This window comes from Condylostylus longicornis, unplaced genomic scaffold (assembly GCF_029603195.1).
Source record: "Condylostylus longicornis isolate FDR11 unplaced genomic scaffold, ASM2960319v2 ptg000013l, whole genome shotgun sequence".
Lineage (NCBI taxonomy): Eukaryota > Metazoa > Arthropoda > Insecta > Diptera > Dolichopodidae > Condylostylus > Condylostylus longicornis.
In genome coordinates, this window is record NW_026577982.1 from 4,432,984 (window position 1) to 4,456,735 (window position 23,752).

A 23,752-nucleotide genomic window follows, 5' to 3' on the forward strand; every position below is an offset into this window, starting at 1 on the left:
TTGTATAATTTTGTTAAATTTAAAAAGAAAAATTAAAAATTTCAACAAAAAATAAAGGAGATAAAAAAACAAAGTTGCAAAGGAAAAGCCAATTGAACCAATATAGTGTTAGTGAAAGGAAATGTTAACCAGTTTACAAGTGAAGTGAAAATAAAATGAAAATATTTAAAATTAATAAAGAATATAATGTAAAATATTTATACCTTTCAGGATATTGTTCTAATCCTCCTGTTGCTGTTAAGTTTTGATTTAAATTATTATATTGTGATTGATATCCTAATCCACCACTATTATTTATTGTTGTATTTAAATTAGAATTGAAATCAGAACGTTCAGAACTTTGTTCACGACTAACTGTTGTCGAACCAGGTGAATAATTATTAATTACTTTTGAAAATGTTGATAATACTGTTGATGCAACCGATGGTAATTGTGAAAATGATGATGCCGCTTGTGATAATATTGAATCATCAGCTATTTCGTTATTATTAATTGAACGTGGTTCGTGTTGTATTTGCGGAAATGCGTTATTATAATTTAAATCAAATTGTTGTTGCTGTTGTTGTTGTTGTAATAATTGTTCATCATCAGTTGGATTTAAATTAATTTCACTTAATGTATCTGCATCAATGTCCGGTGTTTCACCAACTGTTACAGTACGTTTTATTACTTGAGATGATTCTGATTATGTTAAAAGAAAATGAAAAAGAAACGGTTTAATTTTTTATTTTATTTATCATTGTATAAAAGTGTTTTATGTACATGTATGTGTTTCTTAAATATATTATATAATAATAATATACATATGTATTTGTAATTAACTGTATGTCAGTACCCATACATAGTAGAAAAAATATTATTTTATAAGATTGCCATTAATTTCATACGGCTACCTTACTTATGTACGCGTCTGCACAAAAAAAAAATTGCATTATTAAATTTTTTTTTTTTTTTCAATTTTATTCATTTATTTTTCAATAACAAACAATCACAAGCATACCTACATATGTACATAAATCTGTTCTCATTATTGATACTACAGATGTTTTTAGCCGAAAAAATAAAAATTATAAACTTGTTTAACAGGTTTTACAATAGTATTTTTAGTATACATAAAATTAAACTCACTTTTCATTTTAAAATGAAATCGGAAGTAAAAAATTCATATATAAATGACATTTAACATACAAAAAGTACCGTTATTTAACTTTAGATGTCAAGATTATTTTTTTTTGTAATTTTTTTTTTTATTTTGTTTAAGAGAAGAACAAATTTTAAAAGTTTGCAGCTATAATATTTTTTACTTTTATTTACTTGAATGTTGTAGCGTTATTAGGCTTTTGATTGAAATTAAATTTTAACGCGTTACGTCTGTAGCGATTAATCGATCACAAAAAGGTAAACTGGCTATGCCCACTTTTTTAAAAATTATATGATATTTGAAAAATGTAAAATTAAAACATTTGATATTATAAAATGGCTTGGTAGTTTTAATATTACCACCAATTTCTAAATAAGTGCCTATATAATTTAATTAAAAATTACCAAATATAGAATTTATTGTATTATAATTCTATTGAAATTTTAATAAATTGACCTATTAATGAATATTTTGTCAGATATTAGAGTTTTCATATGAGTTCATTTCTCATATTTTTCAAATATAAGACCTTGAAATTTTTCGATGATTTATATTTTTGTATATATGTATCTTTTAAATCGATAAGTAGGTCAAGTATATTACAAAATTTTACATCTTTTTTTTTTTTTTTAGTTACATAAAATATATAGAATTTATGTAAAAAAGATTCAGAGTGCCATGTACTTTACAAAAAAAAAAAAATAAATAGATAAATAATATCTTAAGGTTGAATAGGTTACTTTAGTTTTTAAAAGTTCATTTACTAAATAATGATTATATTTTTAGTGGTGGGTAGTAATCGAATGAAAATAAAAGATTTTGTAATAATAATGAACTTCACACGTGTACAAATCAAGTTTAATAAGTGTGATCTATTTGAATATGTAAGTAGTAACCAAAAAATCTGTTCTTCAATTCATTTTTTTTCGATATTTTGGCGTTTGATGAACTCTTTGATTTATATATTACTTTAAGTTCTAATTTTGTAAACTATTTAATGTAAATTTATCTCATTTAAGAGATCTCATATTTGAATTAAATGTAAAATAGAAAAAAATTTCTTATTAATTTTAAATTGGCTGTTTCTGTTTGCATGATAAAGAAGAACAAAAAAAAAAAACACAAGAATTAAATATTTTTCTCACGATTTTCAAGAACAGGATATAAAATGAAAAGGTTAAGAGAAATTAGAACGTTCTGGAATTTTATCTGAAATTCAGGTTAAATTTGTTTCTTATTTTTAAACTATGATTTCATGTGCGTCATTTTAGATATTATTAATATTTGCTGTTATTAATTTAGCAAAAAATTACACCTGAATAATGAAAATATACTTTTTGTAAATAATTGTTCAAAATTTTAAGACAATTAAATAATTAGACTATAGATTTATAAAAAAAATAGTTTAAGGAGCTCAAGGGCCTTACTACGTAATTCGATTTTCGTGAAATTTCGTGATTTCCGTATTTGTAAAAATGGAAACGTCGTATCGTACAAATTAATTAGTAAGACTACCTTACCATTTTTCCGAATACGAAAGTCGTTTTACGAAAATCGAATTACATGCGGTAGGGTCCCAGTTTTTCTGAATTTATTTTCAATTCATTCCGATGATAAATGCGGAATTCACATATAAAATTTTAGAATTAAAGAAAATACGTCGATTATCCTTAAAAATTGTTCAATGTAAGAATTGGTCAAGCTAATAGTAAAAATCCAGTGCTAGGAAATAGTATACCGTAAATATTGATCAGAAAATAAACTCAATATAGAAATTCTGATATAATAAATATACAAAAGCGTACGAACCTGATATACAAAAGCGTACGAACCATAAACAAAAACGGATAATTCGCTAAGAATAGCTTCTTCTAATACTTGTTCATTTTGGAAAAATGGTAAGACGAATTTCTGTCAAAATCTCAATCGAAATCAAGATGGTATCTTATGATAATGTTTCTAAAACTTGTATTTTTAATAAGAAAATTAACCTTACAGTTATGACATTAAAAATTACCAAAAATAATTTTTTTTATTATTCTATATATATACATAATATTATGAGAGTGTTGTTCTCAATCTATAAAACTACTTTATCTCTTACAGTATATATATATATAAAATGATTGCTGGACGCAAGATGATTTTCGAAAAAAATAATATTATATTGTGCTCATTTACGAAGCAATGAAATTACTTCAACCTTGTTATTTATAATTTTATGATTTGGTTTTTTTTTCTAATCATAAGTCATCATATTATTTCAATATCAAAATAATAAAATCAATTTTCAAGATTCATATTTCGCACAATTGAACAATACATAAACCATTTTTATTACACCATTAAATTTTCAATTACAAAAAAAAACAAAAATAAAACTAAAAACCAATAAAAAAAAAATCAACAAAATTTACCGACCCTAACTAAAACCACGAATGTTGAAAATATTACTTTTCGAGAAAAATCGATTTTAATATATTTTTTTTGTTTGCCTTTAAATGTTAATATAAAATTGTTATATTAGGTTATTTTTAAAGTCCAAAAGCTGGCTACTGTGAAGAAGTACCAAAATTGCGATTTCGATATATTTTAAGTTCGAAAACTTTATTGTACTCGTAAAACGTATGTTTAACTCGAAAATGACAAAAAAAGCAAATACATGGTTTTTGTAATAGACCCGATGGTAAGTAGCACAATAATTTTAGAGAAGAAAAAAAATTCAAGTAAATGAAAAAATGCGACATTTTCTAAATTGATTTGAATTATTTTGGAAATTGTTATGATGGTCATGGTTATTTTTGGCAACTTCCAAAAAAAATATACACAATATGTATAGGAAAATAATAATAAAAACAAATTTGTTTTTCAAAAATTTAAAAACAAAATTTAAAATTCTAAAGTAGTAGCATAATTCGATGAGTTTAAAATTCAAATAACTTGTCGCCAAAAAATAAATAAAAAATTTTTATTAAAACTAATTCTTAATTTTAAACATGTACTTAATCTAATAAAAATTAAAGATTGATTAATTTTTTTGTTTTTCGATATGAAGTGGTAATCAAAATGGTCAAATAATATTGATTGGAATTTTTGGAAAAAAAAAAAGTTATTAACTTTTATGATAATTTCAACATTGAATAAACAAATTGCAAATTAATAATATTATAAAATCTATTGTAATAAATATAATTCAGTGTTAAGGGTATTAAAGTCTTTATTTGTTTTTTTTTCTCTCTAAATGGTTTGTTTTATTCATTTCCTTAACTAAAATTTAAATCATCACCATAATATTATATACTATTAATAAATGAGGAGTAATGTAATTAAAAAATTTTATTATTAAAACATTGTTAGAATTAATTTTCAAAAAATATGTATAACACAATCATGTACATATGTAAGACGTATGTATAAGTGTTAAATTAATGCTTATTGTGTTTAAATATTTGATAATAACGCACAGCAAAAAGTGACGTCTATGACAATTCAAAATCATACAAACTTATATGTATGAGTGTGAATTGTTAGACTACTTGTTTGAATTTGTTGAAAAATTATGCATTTATGCATTTTAATGAAGGATCTATAAAAAATATATATAACTGTACACAATATGCACATTTATTAAGAGTTGAAAATAAATTTTTAATAAGATTTTAATTTTTAAATATAAATTTTAACAAATTATCATAAAAATTTGCCTATAAATTGTGCAATTTAAATTGTAGTATCAGTAATTGGAACATAATATTTAAAATGTGTTGCAAAATCTGAAAATACTAATAAAATACCAGTGCCCTTATTATACAAACCTCTTACGAGATCGCAATTAATATTAACAATATGTCATGAGCAGAGGAACTTCAATATGAAGAAGAGTATAGAGAATAGAGTAAAAATTATAAAATTTTTTATATCTTACATTTTTTTTTTTTTAACTCAAACATTTTTATTTAAAATAACTAAATGAGTCATATATATATAGGGTGTTCAAGACTCGATATAATTTCCGGATTAGGGTGATAGAATGCCTCCTGACAAACAAAAAACACCTTTGGAGACATTTTACTTTCTGGATTCTCCTTCTTGACTTATGAGAACTCAAAATTGGAATTTCTGAAAATTTTCTAATTTTTACATTTTCATCGGGAAAAATGAGACGTAAAGGCAACTTCATATACAACTGTTTAATAAGTAATTTATAAAGCTTTCGAATTAACATTGTTAAATTCTAAACAACTACATGATATGTTATATAAAATGTAAAAAATTTTTTTTACTACATCTGAGTAAATTGTCTTGACTCATTGCAATTGTGTAAATGTAAGTGATTTTTTTTATGTTAAAAATTTTATTTCTTAAAATAAAACCAGAACTATAAACAATCACTTTGAATGTGGTGTTTATTATTCATAATTCTTTTATATATAATAATAAAAAAAAACCAAAGCTATATTAGATTTAAATTTATGTTTAAGCTCAAATTTTAGTGTTCGCACTTTCTATACAATTATGTAAATGTTAATTAGTTGTAAATATTACGATTATAGGAGTATTATTTATTATAGGATAATAAATTTTTGATTTAGTGAATCAAGAAAATTTTTCTCTCAAAAAACGAAAATCATATTGGCCGGAAGTAAAAAATTCGAACAGAAGTTTATAATTTTTTTTTGTTTAAATTTTAAAGCTATTTAATGTAAAATTTGCAAATTTTATTCTATAAATAAAATAATAATAAACTGTTATACTAGAAATTTTTCAAATTAAATTCATAATTTTATCAATTGCTTTTATAATAAATAAACGAATAACAATTAAATACACAAATATATTTGTATGTCCTACGTCTTATTAATAATTTTTATTAAATACTAATATTACAGAACTACACACGGCTACACTAACTTTTAATTTTCACACAATTACTAACTTTATATAATATGTACTTATTATATATTATAAATAATATGCATCTACTCGTATGTAAGCATATACGTAGAGATTTGCAAAATAATAAAATAAAGTAAAAAAAAAAATTCTTTCACGTCTTTTTTTCGTATATTGTCACTAATAATCGACACTCAACATGATCAATAATAAAAGTGCATTAAATGAACAAACAAAATTCGAAAATTTTGTATTTTTTAAATGAAATGATCCGTGTCATTTCAATAATTAACGAATAGTGACTATAGATGCATACAAAAATGGTGACATATTAAATACCATGTTCAAAAAATTTTTTACCTTTTATATCAAATCAAATTAAAAGGTTAATATTTTGTCGGTTTTCTTGAATATTTTAAATATTCATATACTTATATATTTTGTTTAAAAAATTAGTGACTAATGTAAGATTTTTTATCTGTCTGTCTGTGTTACTATTTAACAAAGGTACAATAGATGATTTAGGTGGCTGGACATTATCACCCCAGTCTACGATCTATAATCTACAATCTATTATTTATTATTATTTACTGTTAAGTATTAAATATTAACAATTGAAATTTTAAGAATTTAGAATTGTATGAGCATTCACAATATTATCAATTAAAATTATTAGCATTATCAGTAATAATTAATTAAATAATATAATTTATAAAAAATCTAGTTCATTTTTAGACTCTAAGGCATTTACAATTCATCCCATTGGAAGAATGTCTTGGCTTATCTTTTTAAATATCAGAGAAAAAAAATTGATAGGTATACATAAAGAGATCAATAAACAGAAATGATATTTTGCAAACTGAAAGTAATTCATCCTTATCCATAAGGAAAATTCTTAAGTTAAATAAATTAAACTGGGCCTATAACTTTTTCACTTTTTAAAAAAATTAGTTTTTTTTTTTTATTACTATAAAGTTTTTTTGTGTTTTGGCCCTTGATGCGACAGAAGCTTCGCAAATTTTTTGATTGAATAAAACAAAAGTAATTAATACAATTAGGTCCTGATTTTATCCTAAAAACCTTAATATTATTGAAAAATATCCTATCACTTCAAGTGATATACGTCTTGGAGAATATATGTACAAAATATGTGGTTGATTTCTCATTTTTTCCCAATTCTTTTCAATTATTCCGATTTTAATGTTTATGACAAATATTTCAATAATTTATTTCTAAGTCTTTTTGTTCAATATTGGTAATTAGTTACACGATATTTAGAAACTACCAAAAAAAAATATTTTACATGTGGGTATTTTATATTTTCATTACATATAATTTGCCTGTTATAATATTTTAAATTAAAAACTATTACTGAAATCAAAAGAATACAAAAATAACAATAAAAAACAACTGCAAATTATATGCAAAAAAAAACAAGAAGAAAAATCCATAAAAAATTTAAAATATTAATCTTGAATAACTGGTTTTTTTTCATAAATAATAAAAAATTTAATAATAAAATGCTGTGTTTTTTTGTCTCGTGGTGTATAAATTCTGATTACTTTAAAAAAAAAGGTGGAAATAATCAGGTAAATACTATAAAGTTATTATTATTCAATTGTAGGAAAATACAAAGAGAAAAATAAAGAGTTTAGAGAAAAAATAAAAAAGGAACCAAAAAGGTATAAAGAAGAAGAAAAGAGAGAGGAAGAGAGCTTATATGGAAATGAAGCAGAGAAGAATCATTTTAATTTTTATTTCTTTGCTGTTATCATTTTCATTATGTTTTTTTGTTTTGTTTTAATATTAAAGCAGGTCATTACAGGTGGTTCATTATATAATAACATTATTTACTGTTAATGATTTTATCAAGTGATTTTTTTTTATTGTCTGATTTTCTTCTTATTCTTTATTTTAGTTTTTTCTTCTTCTTGGTGAGAAAATGAATCAAATAACATTGTGATGACGTTATTATGATAATTACTGTGATATTGTAGAATAAACCATTTATTTCTTAGTACGGTTTTGTGTTGTGTTATTAAATATTGAGCACGAGCAATGCTATAATATTGCTTGCTGCGTCATGGCTTTATGAATTATGATGTATGTACGTATTTCTTTGGATAGTTTTTGAATCTTTGTTTGATTTTTTACCAAATTTTTAAATAATAATTATTGAATGTATTATAATTCAAAACCAAGAGTTAATTTAAGGAAACACTGTGAAAAATTAATAAAATGAAAATAATAATTAATTATTTACATAAAATGTAGGACATGTTTTTTTATTTTTAATAAAATTTTATCAGTGTACCTTAATCGTATACATAATAGTTAAAAATGTATGTATAGTATTGCCCTAAAAGATAATTCAAGGTAGGACTCTTTTTAAAATGAAATGATAAATAAAGATAATCCTTTTTAAAATAAATCATTTAAAATTTTCCTTTTTGTTTTAAATATTTTATTGTTGCGTGAAATGAGAAGGTTAAAATCTTTAAAAAACGTGTATTAAATAATTTATTTGTATATCTGTATACAAATAATGTACGAAATCACAAGATTTAAATGAATTGTATTAATTAATATATATATATATGTAAATTTTCATTGTTTTTGATATTTCCGTATTTTAATAATGAAATATGAGTATAGGTATAGTAAATATGCAAATAATAACAATAATGTTAAGAGATGTACATTTACCATTACGGATTCTAAAAGAAATTTCAAGACAAGTAATATTCTTATTAAGAAATCAAAAAATTACTAATAAGGATTAAAAATTCAAATAAATTTTTATTGATAAATTTTCTTAATATAACTTTGTACTGCTAAAATTTTTTTGAACAATTTCTTATAATTTTACACAAAATTATTTATATTTTTCATATAATTCCCTTATATACGTATAAGTGTTATACAAATAGAATGTTCAGAATACAAATGATTACAGGAAGAAGGAAGAAAAAAATTGAAAAGGAAGAAATCGATTAATAAAATCAAATTGTTTGAAATTTTTTAGTGCAAAGATTTTTTTATTGATTTTTCTCATTTATAATTATTGTGGTTAAATTTTTATTAATCAATTTTTAAAACAAATTTATTACGATTATTATGGAAAACCGCATATATTTTTCCTTATTTTCAAAAATTTTCTTATTATAGGTATTTGTTATATTTAAAGTATCTAAACTAAAACAAATTAAAAGTTCCGGAAAAAAAAAATTATTGAATATTTTTATTAATTTTGATTACGTTATTAGTTCCCTGCGAACAATGTTTTTATGTACATGTAATTATGTATACAGTAAAGAGTACAATGCCATTGTTCAGGCCGTTTAGCGCATGAAAAATGCTTGCTTTTTAAAAACTGTTTGTATAAACCTTTTATTTTTTTGAAAGGAAAATTATAAGCAAGAAAGCTTGGACAAGTAAAAATTTCGTAAAATTTCGTAAAAATTCCTGTATCTTGGAAACCATTGAGATTTGACAACTACTTCCAAACAAACATTTTACTCATTTTTAATGCCCTAAACAATGATATATAATATTGTACGTTTTACTGAATCACCCTGAATATATGTACACATATTTTTTAACTTAATTTTTCTAATTACTGTGCTCACTTTATATTGAAATAAAATTTGTTTTAATTACATAATGCTTCAATTTTTTTAAAATCCTACAAATATTTTTTTTATATATTTGAGCTTTTTACAATCTGTTTTATAAAAGTTCTAAATTATAACTTGAAATTAAAAATAATTCTTAATCGATTAATAATACACAATATACTTGTTTCAGGATATTTCTGAAGACATACTAATCAAAATTAATTGTACAAGAATAAAACTGAACCTATATACTTACATATGTATATATTAATTATAATATATGTGCGGGCTATAATTTTCCGGAAATTTTAATTATCATTATTTTTTTATTATTTTTTATGCTTTTTTAATTAATTTACTTAAAATATAGTTATTAATATACTAATGAACAATATTAATTACTCAAAAAGTTTGTTAAATAAGTACAACCCTTACACCAGTATTGTTAGTTATTTACAATTATGTATGTAAGTTTTATGACAATTAGAAGTGAACCACAACATTTAATTTTTATTTTTGTATACCATATTAGTTGTTTTTTTTTTCTTATAAATTAGAAATTTTAATATTAAAGTAAGTGTGAACTTCAAATAAAGTGAAATTACAATCAAAAAGCTGTTTTAGAATATTCCGATTCACATATATAATTAATTTAAATTAATTAGATAAATTGAAGTTGCATATAGAAAATTTGATTTAATTAAAACATTTTCCATTAAATCTGATACGGTATACATTGAAGTCATCAAACAAGCCAAAGCCAATGAGGCACAAAACTGAGATTACATACTTTATTTAAATTCTCTATATTCAAATCTATGATTCTGAAAAATCTTGATGAATTGGGTCCGTTTTAAGATGGTAAAATTAAAAAGAGAAAAACACACCTCAAACAATTTGACTAAAATATTTCTTGGAGAAACAAATCGTGTACTAAATAAGAAATCGTGTACAAAAATAGCTTTAAAACCTATATTTTAATTTGGCTATAAAGCCACTTACTCAATGATTTCTACTTTATTATCACATTACATATTAAAATATCATTTGAAAGAGAGTTTTTATTACGATTTTCTAAGAACAAACATTAACAAAATTAATATTTTTTATTTGAAAAAAATCCTAACCACATTACGAAATTATTTAAAATATTTACAAATTAAAAATATTACAACAAAATACTGTAAAAATATTTAAAATAATAGTTAAATATCTATAATGATTCAATAATAATGTTTAATTAATGGTAAAGTAATCATTAAATAAAATCACATTGATTATCGTAAAATTCATTTGAGTGATCACGTTTGAAACAATTTGTTTTTTTTTTTTTTTAAATGTTAAAACATTTCAAATTTGGTTATGAATGTACACAGTTGTAATGAATTTTTTATTTTCTCATATGGATAAATACGTGCGTGTGTCATAGGCAAAGAGTGCATATTTTAAAAAAAAACGTGTTTTGTGTTAAACTACTATTCGCAAAGCGCAATATTTATATCGGATTTTCATCTTCAGTTAAAATATTGTTCGATTACTATATTATAAGATATAAATCATTTTATGCTCAGATGACATCATATGTCTGTCGCTTATAACCGGTCGAAGGAGAACATTTTTACCTCACATATTTGACGCTTAAAGAATCTAGAAAGAATTCATTTTTTGCTAGCTTTCCAAGTTTAACCGATACGGCAAAATAAATTAAATTGCAATTTTTACTTAAGTAGACAATCTTACTACACTACCAGTTTTGAGGATATTTAGCTTCTTGAGACAATTGCAACATTATTTGCCGCATCTGGAAAGCTTTCTAAGACCTCCAATATCAGTAATTCGATTAATATACATACATATATGCAAATGCATACAAAACAGTTTCTGAAAAATTCTCTAAAATTTTAAAGCGCAAGCAATTTTTAAAATCATAATTTTAAAGTAAATCTTCAAAATTTCGCCCGTAACATTTAAATATATACATTTATTTATGGCCTTTAAATATTTTTTAGCAATTTAAAAAAAAAAATTAATAAAACTTATGGAGCTATCATCAATATTCATTAACCAATACACGCAATAAAGTCGGAACTTTAAAACTGTTTATGGAATGAACCAAACAAAACCCTATAATATGATGTTTTTGTTATATTGTTCAAACTGGCTAGTACATTGCATTTATGATGTAGTCATTGTACAATATATAGTAAAATAAAATGCTGAAACTATACGAGTATAGATAAGACTGATCACCTTAATAAATTTAATACACGTTTTATTTCTATTTCATTTTCGATTTTGCAGACATTTTGGCACCCATACTTTGACTTAATGATATTAAATTGAAATTTAAAGTTGAAAATATAAAAAAAACGCACATTAATTAAAAAGGAAAAAAAAAATTAATCCAGTTTTACCTTTTTGTTTTTGCTTATGCCATTTTACTGATTTAGCAATTCATCAAGTTGTAAATAAGAGTGACTTCATTTTTTAAAATTTAGTGTTTTGTGAAATGCGACGAATAAAATCAAATCTTGAATTATTATGTGAAAAGGTAACGTAATGGTTGTGTTGTAATTTTTAATATTATTTCGCTAAAAATGAAGTACGTCAAATAACATGTGTGAATTTTAATTATAAAATAAATATTGCTATAAGGTATTATTGTAAATTTATAATATTTATATCAAATTAATAATAGTAATTTAATTTTAATTCCAATCTAAAGAGGTTGTATGTATATAAATTAATTATTTAACCAATAATGTAAATTTATTATGAATTTTACTTAATAAATAAAAAGTATTAATCTTCTATCAATAACTTAGGTTATAGAAAATAATTTATTAAAAATTAATTAAAATATTTAAAAAAACACATTAATTAAAAGCTTAGTCGAACTAAGGCGGAACTATGGTAAATATAGGTAAAATGGTGTTATGTCATATGCATTACAATATTATTTTTATACTAGAAATTCAATCAGATATTTAAACTTGTTCAATATCTATATAATTTTTATAATTAATGTTTGTAATTTTAATAAATTTTTTTTAATTTATAAGAGAGAATTAAACTTGTTTTTGTTAGTTTCAAAACCTTTATTTCAATTTTTAATTTTATGTTAGTAATTTTAAATTTCAAAGCTATATATTAAAAAGGGTTGATTTTAATATTAAGGTAAAATTGAAAATTTCAAACTGTTATACATATTTGAAACTGTTATATCATTAAAATAATTTAATTTCTGAAATTGTTGCATGTATTTCTAAAACATTTTTAAAACATTTAAAACTGCTATACTATTAAATTTTTAAAACTGCTATACTATTAAATTTATTTTAATTTTTGAAATTGTTATATTTCTAAGAAGATTGTATTTCTTGTACTTTTTGAAACTTTTGCATTTTTCAAATTTTTACATTTCTGAAACTGCTATATTCTTGAATTTTTTTTTTACTTCTGAAACTGGTATATATTTGAAAATGTTATATATTCTTGAAATTATTACAATTCAGAAACTGTACACTTTTACTTAAAGGGTATATTTTTTTATATTTTTTATTGGATAAAAAAAGAACATCATGCGATTGATATATGTATAACAGTAAAAAAAAAGTTTGTTATTAACCACCTTCTTTTGCCTTTTGTTGTATTTTTAATTCATTAAATATTCTTGAAAATAATCTAACGCATTGAATAATGAATCATTTCAAAATTTTCAATTCAATTTAATTAAAATGAATAATTCGATATTTTATAAATTATACTAATATAACAAAAATTAGCATTTCTTATGTTATTTAATGAATAGTTAAGTAAATATCGTAAATTCTAAGAATACGTTAAAGAAATGTGTGTACAGGAAAACAAACCAAAGTAAATAAATTTAATTTTCGTTTTATTGTAAAATTACCAACTTCATAATTTCCCATTTACAAAAAAATATAACAGTGCGTTTATTAAGTGCTTAAATGAATCACAAAAAAATGGAAATTTTTGCTTACACAAACTATTTAAATATTTTAATTATTCACAAAAAATTTTACATAATATGTATTTGTTTTTAAATTTTACGATAATATTGATTTCAATAACTATTACTGAATAGGTTAATCATTTAGAACCTAACCCTATATTAATTTTTATTGAAATATGAAATTTTTTTGCTTTTTCCCTTACACAATTTTTATTTATAAATATTAACTTTAACACTTACTCATTTCCTTATTTACAAAAACTAAAAATTATTTAAACTAAAATAGTTACACAATATTTTATTAATGAAAAACAGTTCTTCAAATATTGTTAATATTGCTATGATTATAAGCGAAAACGTAACAGAAAACTGTTTTCCCTTTCAAACACACAAAAACAAAAACTCTTGTTAAAATTAGTGACATTATTACAAAAGTTAATTATTTTATCTTTACTTTTCACAATTATCACAGCTATGCATACACATATATGAAAGGAATAGGTTAGGCATATCGCACACAACATATTTGTAAGTATACGAAATATAGTCAATCAAATCTACAATTTGTACAATGGCACATTTCCATTTAACAAATTCAATTCAAATTGTCAAATAATTTTTGAAGAAATTTACGATAAATTCGTATAATATAAGGCCTGAATTGGATGTTAGTTAATTATGGAAATTAGTTTTTACTTTTAAGTGGAAGTACTTTCACTGTTACATTTTTCCTTTTAATATAAGTTCAATAGAGTTTATAGTATCAAAGAAATAATTAACAAGGTGACTGAAGATTTGAACAAATCTGGATTGTCGGAAGGGAAAGGCGAGTTATATAGAAAGCTTGTTCTACTAAAATAAAATATCACACATCCGAGTTGCCGTGTGTAGAAGAAAATTTACTCTAAAATTTGATGAAAAAATGTTTCAGCTAAAGTTCAATTGACGTTTTGAAAAGTTAATTTAGAGATCCGGATATTTATTTCGACTTTTTCTGAAGAAGAAATAAATTTTGCTATTTGGGAGGATTTAGAAAAATTTTATTTCAGAGAAAAATGCTTTCGCTAAGATCTATTTGTGTTCAAATTTTTATCTTTTTATCTTGAAAGATGCAGAAATTTTGAAAAAGAAATGGACAGATGGTCACAGAAAGTAAAACTTATAGGAACATTTTGTGTACCCAAAAAAATGTTTTAAAAATGTGTCAGAAGCGAATTATGATGATAAATTCACAATAATCTTTGACTGCTTCAAATTATACTTTAAAACATTGTAAATTTAAAATTAAAAAAAAAATCAAACTTTTCTTTTCTTTAATCTAATCTCAAAATTAGTGTTTTGTTTTTTAAATTAAAAGATGATTTTAGTACACACAATTTTCCCTTGTTTTAAGCTTATTTTAATTTTATTGTTATTTTAAAGTAAACATTATAGGTTTCAATTTAATTTTTAATTTTTTTAGTTTTCATCCTTCACAATATTTTTTTTTTATTTAAATATTTGCTAATGGCGAAATGCAGATTATTATTGTAATATTATGCAAGGCTATGTGTTGGGAGCATAATCTTATAATAATACTATAAATACGAGTATAATAGAAATAGTATTAAATTGCGCGCACCCAAAATTAATAATAGTATAATATTGTATTTATTACCAAAAAAAGTGTAGTAATTTGACTGTCATGACATTATGATAATAGTAAATATATGCATATAGGCATTGTTTTTAACTCAAATTTTTGGGTTTATAATAGTGTATGGAAATGGTTTTGGAAGTGTAATATAGATAATGTTGTTATACTATTGACAATATCATAATACAAATCAGTTTGGATAATTATAATATATGTAACATACAATACAAATACCATATATTTACATACAAATTTTAAAAACTTAAAAAAATGTGGGAATATAAGATTTTGTGAAATGGGTCGATTTATTTAAAATAAGTAATTTTACATGTGTTTAATTTATATGATTACATTGTTAATGAGATTATTAGTTATTATAGTCACATAGTATACACTAAGTATATGATTCATTTTATTTTCTATAACATTTTAAATTCATACAAGTTATAACATTTTGTTAGCAATTAACACTATATAAATGTGTTAATCTTCCATTTTATTATTTAAGTATGTATACATATACATATAAGTACTTGCAGTGATAGTTAAAAGTTATTGTTATACAGTTTTAGGTCAAAGATATACAAAATATTTGTTATTTACTTATTGTTTAAATTTGTTATACACAATTAGATTTACAATATTTTATATAAGATATTTTTGATATATGTGCCCATAATATAAGTTAAGAGTTCAACGATTTAAAATGAAAATTCTAAAATGCGAATTCTCAATTTTCAACCATTATGTATATGATAATTTAAATTGGAAAATATGTATAACAAAGTTAAAACATATGTGTAATATGAAAATATTTTTAAGAAATGTTTCCGTAAAAAGTTGAAATGTGCCTTTACTAAATTAAATTTAAAAATAAAATTTATTATATTAAAAACTTTAAAATTAAAAAACAAAATTTTAGATTATAAAATTTTAAAAATAATTTTTTGCATACTTACAGGCGATGATTTTATATATTACGAGAAGGCAATGAGAAGTTTAAAACTTTGTGAATATTGTTATAAAACACATGATTGTAAAGCAAGCCTAACAAGTTTTCTTTAAATTATTTTTTTGCATTTCAGTCTTTGGGACACCCAGTTTCCGAAATGATATGATATAGAATATATTGTGACAGAATTTAAGCATGATATGATTTTTGTATCAAAAATAGAGGAGTCTACTCGGTGTGTCACACAAATATTTTAACTGGAACAGAACAAAGATGAGATCGTATGCAGTATTAAAATAACAAAAGTTTTAATAAATTTTACAAACTTTGTTCTGTTTCAGAAAAATATTATCTGCTTAAAATTTGTAATACGCAACAAATATGTAATTTCAATATTATACAATAATAAAAATTACTCGATCGATTTGGAATTTAAACAATTTCCCGTTATTAAATTAAAAAATATTCGAATTATTGTAATTTGCCTTTGAAATAATAAAAAATGTTCAAATTTCTCTTATCCGAAAATAACAATCATTTAAACATATTTTTTGCATTGTCAATGATAATTTGTGTTACGAGAGTTAATTAAAAAAAAAAAAACAATAATTTTTTTTTTTGTAAATGACAAAGTTATTAGTGTGTTATAATTATTTTTTTTTTTCTTATTTTATTTTCCTCAATAAACGTGATTATGATTTATTTAAACCCGAGTACCTTTAGATCAAATTCTTTTACAAAACAAATTTAAAAAAGAAACAATCGAAATTCCTAAAGATATTAAAAAAAAAATCATAATAATGAAAAAGTGAAAGAAAAAGGTAGGTGGCACTGGCATGACAGTATACATACTTAAGTTCTCTTGTACAACAATAAATGCATGTTGTTAAGTGTAAAACCACGTGCCACAATAATGATAAAAGAAAAATTTTTTTTATAATTTTAAGGTTGCTTTTTTTTTCTCTTAAAGCCTTTAAAGGCAGTTCTTTTTTTTTTTAAGATATTAAAAATGAAAAAAAAATTCGTAAGGGATCAACAATTATTTTATGTTTTTTTGTTGTTTTTTTTTTTGTGATGATGGTGAAACCTGGCTGCTAAAAAACAAAAAATTCAGTTTAAGAATGAGAAATTCTTCAAATTCCATTCTCTTACAATTGGGATGATGTTATGTTTTTCTTTTGTTTTTTTTTTTTTTTGTAAATTATATGTTATTTTAATTTTACAATTTGATTTTTTTTTTCAATATTAATTAGATTTCATGTTGAAATTCTTCTAAAATTTTTGAAGCACTTTTACATATATATATATATTTTATTTTTGTTTTGTAAATTAGTTTCCGTTAAAGGCGTACTAATGTGAAATCTCATATACTCAAATATTTAATAATATACTAAATGTACTGTGAAATATTTTTACATTATTTTTGCTAAAAGGAAAGCAATTATACAAAAATATTCGGAACATTTCGCGAAGATATATACGACTGTTAATATATCACAAAATTAACCAATAACTTGGAGAGATTCAGATGCATTTCAATTCTAATAATTTCAATATTCAGAAAACTATAACTATTATGTTAAGTGAATTGAACATATGATTATTAAACTGTATTGTAATTAATAAGCCAATTTATTTTTTGTAAATATTTCCAAAACAACGTCCTTTTATGGAAGAGAAGTTGAATCTTATTTATAAATTAAATGGAATATAATAATAAGATGCAATTAGGTGATTTTTGAAAAAAAAAATATAACAATATCAAAATTTATTTGATATTTTTACAACTAAAATGGCGAATTATAATTGCGTTATATTGAGCTTTTTACTAATATTGTTACGGTACATTGCATTGAGATGTCTTTGAAGGATTCTAGATCTCACTTTTTAAATGCAGTCAAAATTTTTTCTATATGTGATTGCATTCTTATTTTAATTCTCATATGAAAACTTGAAAAGAAAACTTTGAGCACTCAATGAGAAAACTGTTCTCTTCAAAACGCAAAAAAAAAAGTCATTCTCCGATTTTCAAATACAAAAACTACCTTAAAACTCTTTTATTCTCTATAAGCTGAGTGAAACTATTGCATTACAACTTACGATATTATTTTATGTTTATTAAAATTTTTTATTTCTGCCATCTAACACAATCAATACCTGTGGCATTTTTTTCTTCTTCTTCTCATTTTATCTCTTTCTTTCATTTTTATTTCTTTAATGTGTTTTTTTTTTTGTATTTTCTTTAAATGAAAAAAGGTGAATTAAAGGAATTTCAAAAATTTTTGGTCTTTTATACCTTCATAATATTCTTTTGTTATGTTATGACATTTTAGTATTAGATTTTAAAAAGATTTGTTAAAATTTATTTTCTGTTTTGATTTTTTTATTTTTTTTTTTAACCAATTTGAAGCATACCTTTTTTTATTATTTAAAATTTCTTATTAAAGACCTTTCCATAATTGTTAAGACTTCTACTACAACAAATTTTTGTGGTGTAGAACGTTTTATAAGTGTATGTATTATAAAATTTTTAAGTTTACTACTTAGTCCATTTATCCAAAATTATGTTTTAAGCGCAGTGTTTTTGATAGTTTTCTTATTTTTAAGTTAGAAGTTAAGAATTTTTCTTTTTGTATGATTTTTATTCAGTATATAAATAAATATATTGTAAAGGAATTCTTCAAATCAACGTCAAAGTCAGACTAACAAAAAACTGACCAATTATATTCGCATATAAATAAAGTGCAAATCAGGGATGAAATTCAAAATTATTTTTTTTTTGACATTCCTTATGTACTAATTGAATACACTTATTCAATTGTCATAATATTAATTATAGCTTTGTATTAATAAAAATTTTATTAAATTAGACATTGCATGTGAACATTATAATGACGTTTCATTACTGCCGTAGTTAATATGATTGCCATTATCCCTGCGGGCCTGTGCGGTAAGTGTTTCATTACTGTAATTTCTTTAAATTAACATGTAGAATAATTTAAATGAATATCGTGAACAACTGAAAATTGGAATGAAACATTATATGGAAGAGGCTAATGCTAGAATTTTAAATGTGTGTAAACGACATAAAATACCGTGAAATTTCAGTGTTTTTTAAAAGTAAAAAATGTCAAAGTAAAAAATGAATTTGAACACATTTTTTTTTTTTTTTTTTTTCCTTTGTTCACTCCTAGAAGGAGCATAGGGCTAGTGCATGATTTCTCATGGACTAGTTTCATAGCGTCATAGGGTTTAACTAGGTAGGTGACTAGCCTGCCGTATTTGAACATATATGTTGCCACAATTATTTTCTCAGTACAATTTCTCCTTTTTCCAAGATTTTTGCAACCCTGATTCACAATCATTATGCTACAAAATAAAAATATAAAAAATTTTGTTCTTTTTCCATAAAATTTAAAAATTTTATTTTTTTTTTCTCGTTTTTTTGTGTAAAAAATTTTTTAAATGAACATAACCATTTAATTCCATCATTTTTTTTTTTTGCTTTGAAGAGAATTTTTTGAGGAGATGACATCATTATGACGAATTTGTATTTTATATTTGTTTTTGTCTTTCCCCTTAAATCCAGACACGAACTTTTTCTGATTTTTTTTTTTTATTTTATCATTTTAAATTTTTGTCATCCTTTTAATCAAAATTTAAAAATATTTTGTTAATTTTTAAGCTTTCTTTATTTTACTACGAATTAGAAAATGAAGAAAAGAGATAATTAATAAAAAAATAAATGAAAAATAAAACAAAACATAATAATCAAATACAAGAAGATATCAAAATGGTATCAAATATCATATTTTGCTTCAATGTCATTTTCGTGTGATTTTTGACACTTTTAAGATGACATCATTTGTCATAACATTGAAATCAAATAAAAAATTTAACCTAATATTTAATGAGATGATAATAATATAAGTGTAAACATATTAGTTAAAGATTTAAGAGACAGAAAACAAAATGGATAATATTATTGTAAAAAGATAAAAAATTTGATAAAAATTATTTCGTAATTTAACGCATTTCAGTTAAGTAAATGTGATTAGGTAACACTATAATATTGACAATAAACATAGTGATTATATTTGACATTGATAATTAAAAATTTTCTGTTCTTCAAATGTTCGATTGAAATCATTCATTTTTGGGCACTAATGTACGAACGGTTCATAATATCAAAAACAATTTAATTAATAAATTGCTTGCAAAGCATTTGAAATTAATTATATTAAGTTACTTTTTACAAATTCTATACTTATTTCTGAATTTAGAATAAAATCTAACTTTATTAATTCTAATTTGTAATTCATTTTTAAAATATTCGTATAAATTTTGTTTCAACATAAAAACCACCTTGTACTATTTTTATTTTTACTTATTGACTACAGCTTCTTAAATTTTATAGAGAAATGCATTTCAATTTAAAATAAATATTAGAATCTTTTTTATAGAAAAAGTAAAAAATAATGAATTGCGATAAAATTAGGTTTTTATGCAAAAAGAAAAAAATACAACTTAAAATTCTATTACTTAATTAATTAACACTAAACTTTTCTTAGATTAGGAAATTCTTTGAAGGTATTATGATTGTCACTGTCATTTTTACTATATTACCAATAAATAACTTGATGAAATTTTTATTACAGCAATTTAAAGATTACAAGTACCAATAATGTAATTTTTAAAAAAAATTACTGAATGTTGGATCAAGTATTACATTTTTTACCAAACCAATACATACAAAGTGTTCTCACTTTCAAAAAAAATTGAAATACCTCTTACAAATCCTAAAAGTATGCAAAATAATTTGTGATACTCGAATTACAGTTTAATTAACTTTCAATTTTAAAGCAATTGTATAAAGTAATTGGATTGCAAATTGCATTTATTTTTATTTTATTGGATTGACTTAATATTTTTCTTCTTATTAAAAAATAAATTTATAATTTAATTTCGAAAATTCAATTTCCACAAAAAAGAATCTGTACGAGCTAAGTCATACATTTGAATTTCTTCACAAAGTTATTTTCATTGTGACAGTATTAACCGTAATTTGATGAATATTAAGAAGCTGAACTGAATGTCTCTGATGTTAAAAATAAGCTCAATTAAAACATCACAAATAAGTACAAGTACCATACAAATGATATCAACTTCAAGTAATTTCGAACCTTATGGATTACAGTTACCAATCAACTAATTAATTTTTTTTATTAATTTTCATATACATACTCAGCTTAAATATATTTACATATTGGTATATAAACATTAAATTTTTTTTTTATTTATATTTTTAAACGGAGTAGCAAAACTCAATATATACAAAAAAACAAAAATTCTGCTTTTTTTTCTTTTCTTTTTAATTTTTTTTTACTTTACCGGCGAGGGTTTGTCTAGTAAAGCATCAAGAGGTCGACTTAAATACATATTTAAATATACCTTTTTCAAAATCTACAGGTATATGTATACAAAATTACCTCATATTCAAGTAAATTCATTCTATATACAATAAATAAGTAAACCCGGTGTATAAATATTGTATTACCTTCAAAAATGTACAATATATACACAGATGCATTAAGCGGTTTACAATCTCTCATTTTAATTCAATACGACACATTCAATGCAAAATTTGCATAATATTAAAATGGTTAATATTGAAATATTTATAAAATAAATACAAAAAATTAAACGGTGTTTTTGATGTTAGCATATTATGCATATTTTTGCACTAAGTAGTGAATTATGGAATCTAATATTGTGTTTAAGTATGTATATGCATCTTGAAATATTCAAAATTTTTGAGTCATTTAAAAAAAATGTAAAAAATATGATTTTAATGTCATTTATTATAACTTATATAATATTGAATTTAAAGAATGCAATGTTTATTTAGTAAATTAAATATTTTCAGTTTTTAACCTTCGCTTGTAAAAATTTAAATTATAAATAAAAATCAATATTAAAAAAAATCTGATGTGGTCAGCACATAACCGACCGCATTGTGTATTGTCTAGTTAAATCAAAGTGTTACAGAATATTATAAAAATGTCTGTCAAATACTTCTTTCCAATTTTTAGGACATTAGTAAGCTTATAGTTAACATACTTAGAAAAATGTAAATTTGGCTCTTAGTAGAGTTTCGCTTTGTGCTACCCGAATTCCCTGAAATGCTCGCCAGTTAGTTTCGGTAACAACCAGAACTCAAATATCAAATTTCAAGAAATTCCATCAATTTGTTCTGTGGATATGGTGAAAAATGTAAAATCGGCCCGCAAATCAGTTCTCGAGCCCTGATCTTTCCAAAAAAGTTATATGTTCATTGCTTTAATATGAGGAATTCATATATTAAATTTCAATGAAATCGGTTGATTATTTCTCTTTATATACACAAAAATGTATATTTGGCCCGTAGTAGACGCCCAGTTGCTGATGCCTGATTTCTTCCAAAAGTTAGGAATTTTTGCGTATGATCGAGCAAAGCTTATATATGAAATTTCAAGTAAATCGGTTGAATACTTTCTTCAAAATGGTGAAAAATGTAAAATCGGCCCGCAGATCCGTTTTCGAGCCCTGATCTTTCCAAAAAATTTATATGTTCATTGTTTTAATACGAGGAGTTCATATATTAAATTTCAATTAAATCGGTTGATTATTTCTCTTTATATACACAAAAATGTATATTTGGCCCGTAGTAAACGTCTAGTTGCCGATGCCTGATTTCTTCCAAAACATACGAATTCTTGCGGACGGTCGAGCTGAGCTTATATATAAAATTTCAAGTAAATCGGTTGAATATTTTCTTCAAAATGTTCAAAAATGTAAAACAGGCCCGCTAAAAAGTCCAGTTCCCGAGGCCTGATATATACCAAAAGTTGATCGATCCATGCCATGGTGGAAACAAACTTACATATAAAATTTCATCAAAATCGGTTCAGCCGAACTTGAGATACACGCGTGCACACACAGACCGACAGACCGACAGACCGACAGACCGACAGGTTGCTAAAAATAGTTTATTTACACTTCCCTACTATGGAGAAGTACGTTCCCACCGAAAACTCGATATGCAAAATTTGTTGCCATCACATAACCTACCTATTGTTTACACAATACGGTCGGTAATAATCAGAGAATAAAATCATAAGGTATTTTTGTAATCAACATATTAAATATTAAAAAAATCGAATCCAAGCTCTGAGTTAATTACAGTTGATGAATTTGTATAATAATCGGAAGTTTAAATATTGAATTTGGATCTCGATCAGAAAATAAAATTTGTGTAGAAGTTTTATAATTCAAATCAGACTAATTCGGTGGTAATGAATAATAATTGAGACAATGCAAAAAAAATCACTGTCACCATCTATTTTGCAATAAAACATAAAACTTACAGTCAGAAGTTTCAAGTTGCAAACCAAAAATCTTTGATATTTTCATAAATTCAAAGTTGTAACGTTTACGTTTTGTAAATGCAAAAAAAATTTCATAGCATAAATATTGAGTACCTAATATTAAATTTCAA

General features: G+C 22.9%; 1 protein-coding gene across 1 annotated transcript in view; it reads right to left on the reverse strand.

Annotated features, from left to right (window-relative positions):
* The window catches only part of LOC129605616 (uncharacterized), a 101,843-nt gene that overhangs the window by 7,144 nt on the left and 70,947 nt on the right, over positions 1–23,752 (reverse strand). Inside the window, exon 2 of the mRNA XM_055515484.1 lies at positions 204–681. Within this exon, the coding sequence (XP_055371459.1) occupies positions 204–681 (478 nt within the window). The remainder of the gene's footprint in view (positions 1–203; positions 682–23,752) is intronic.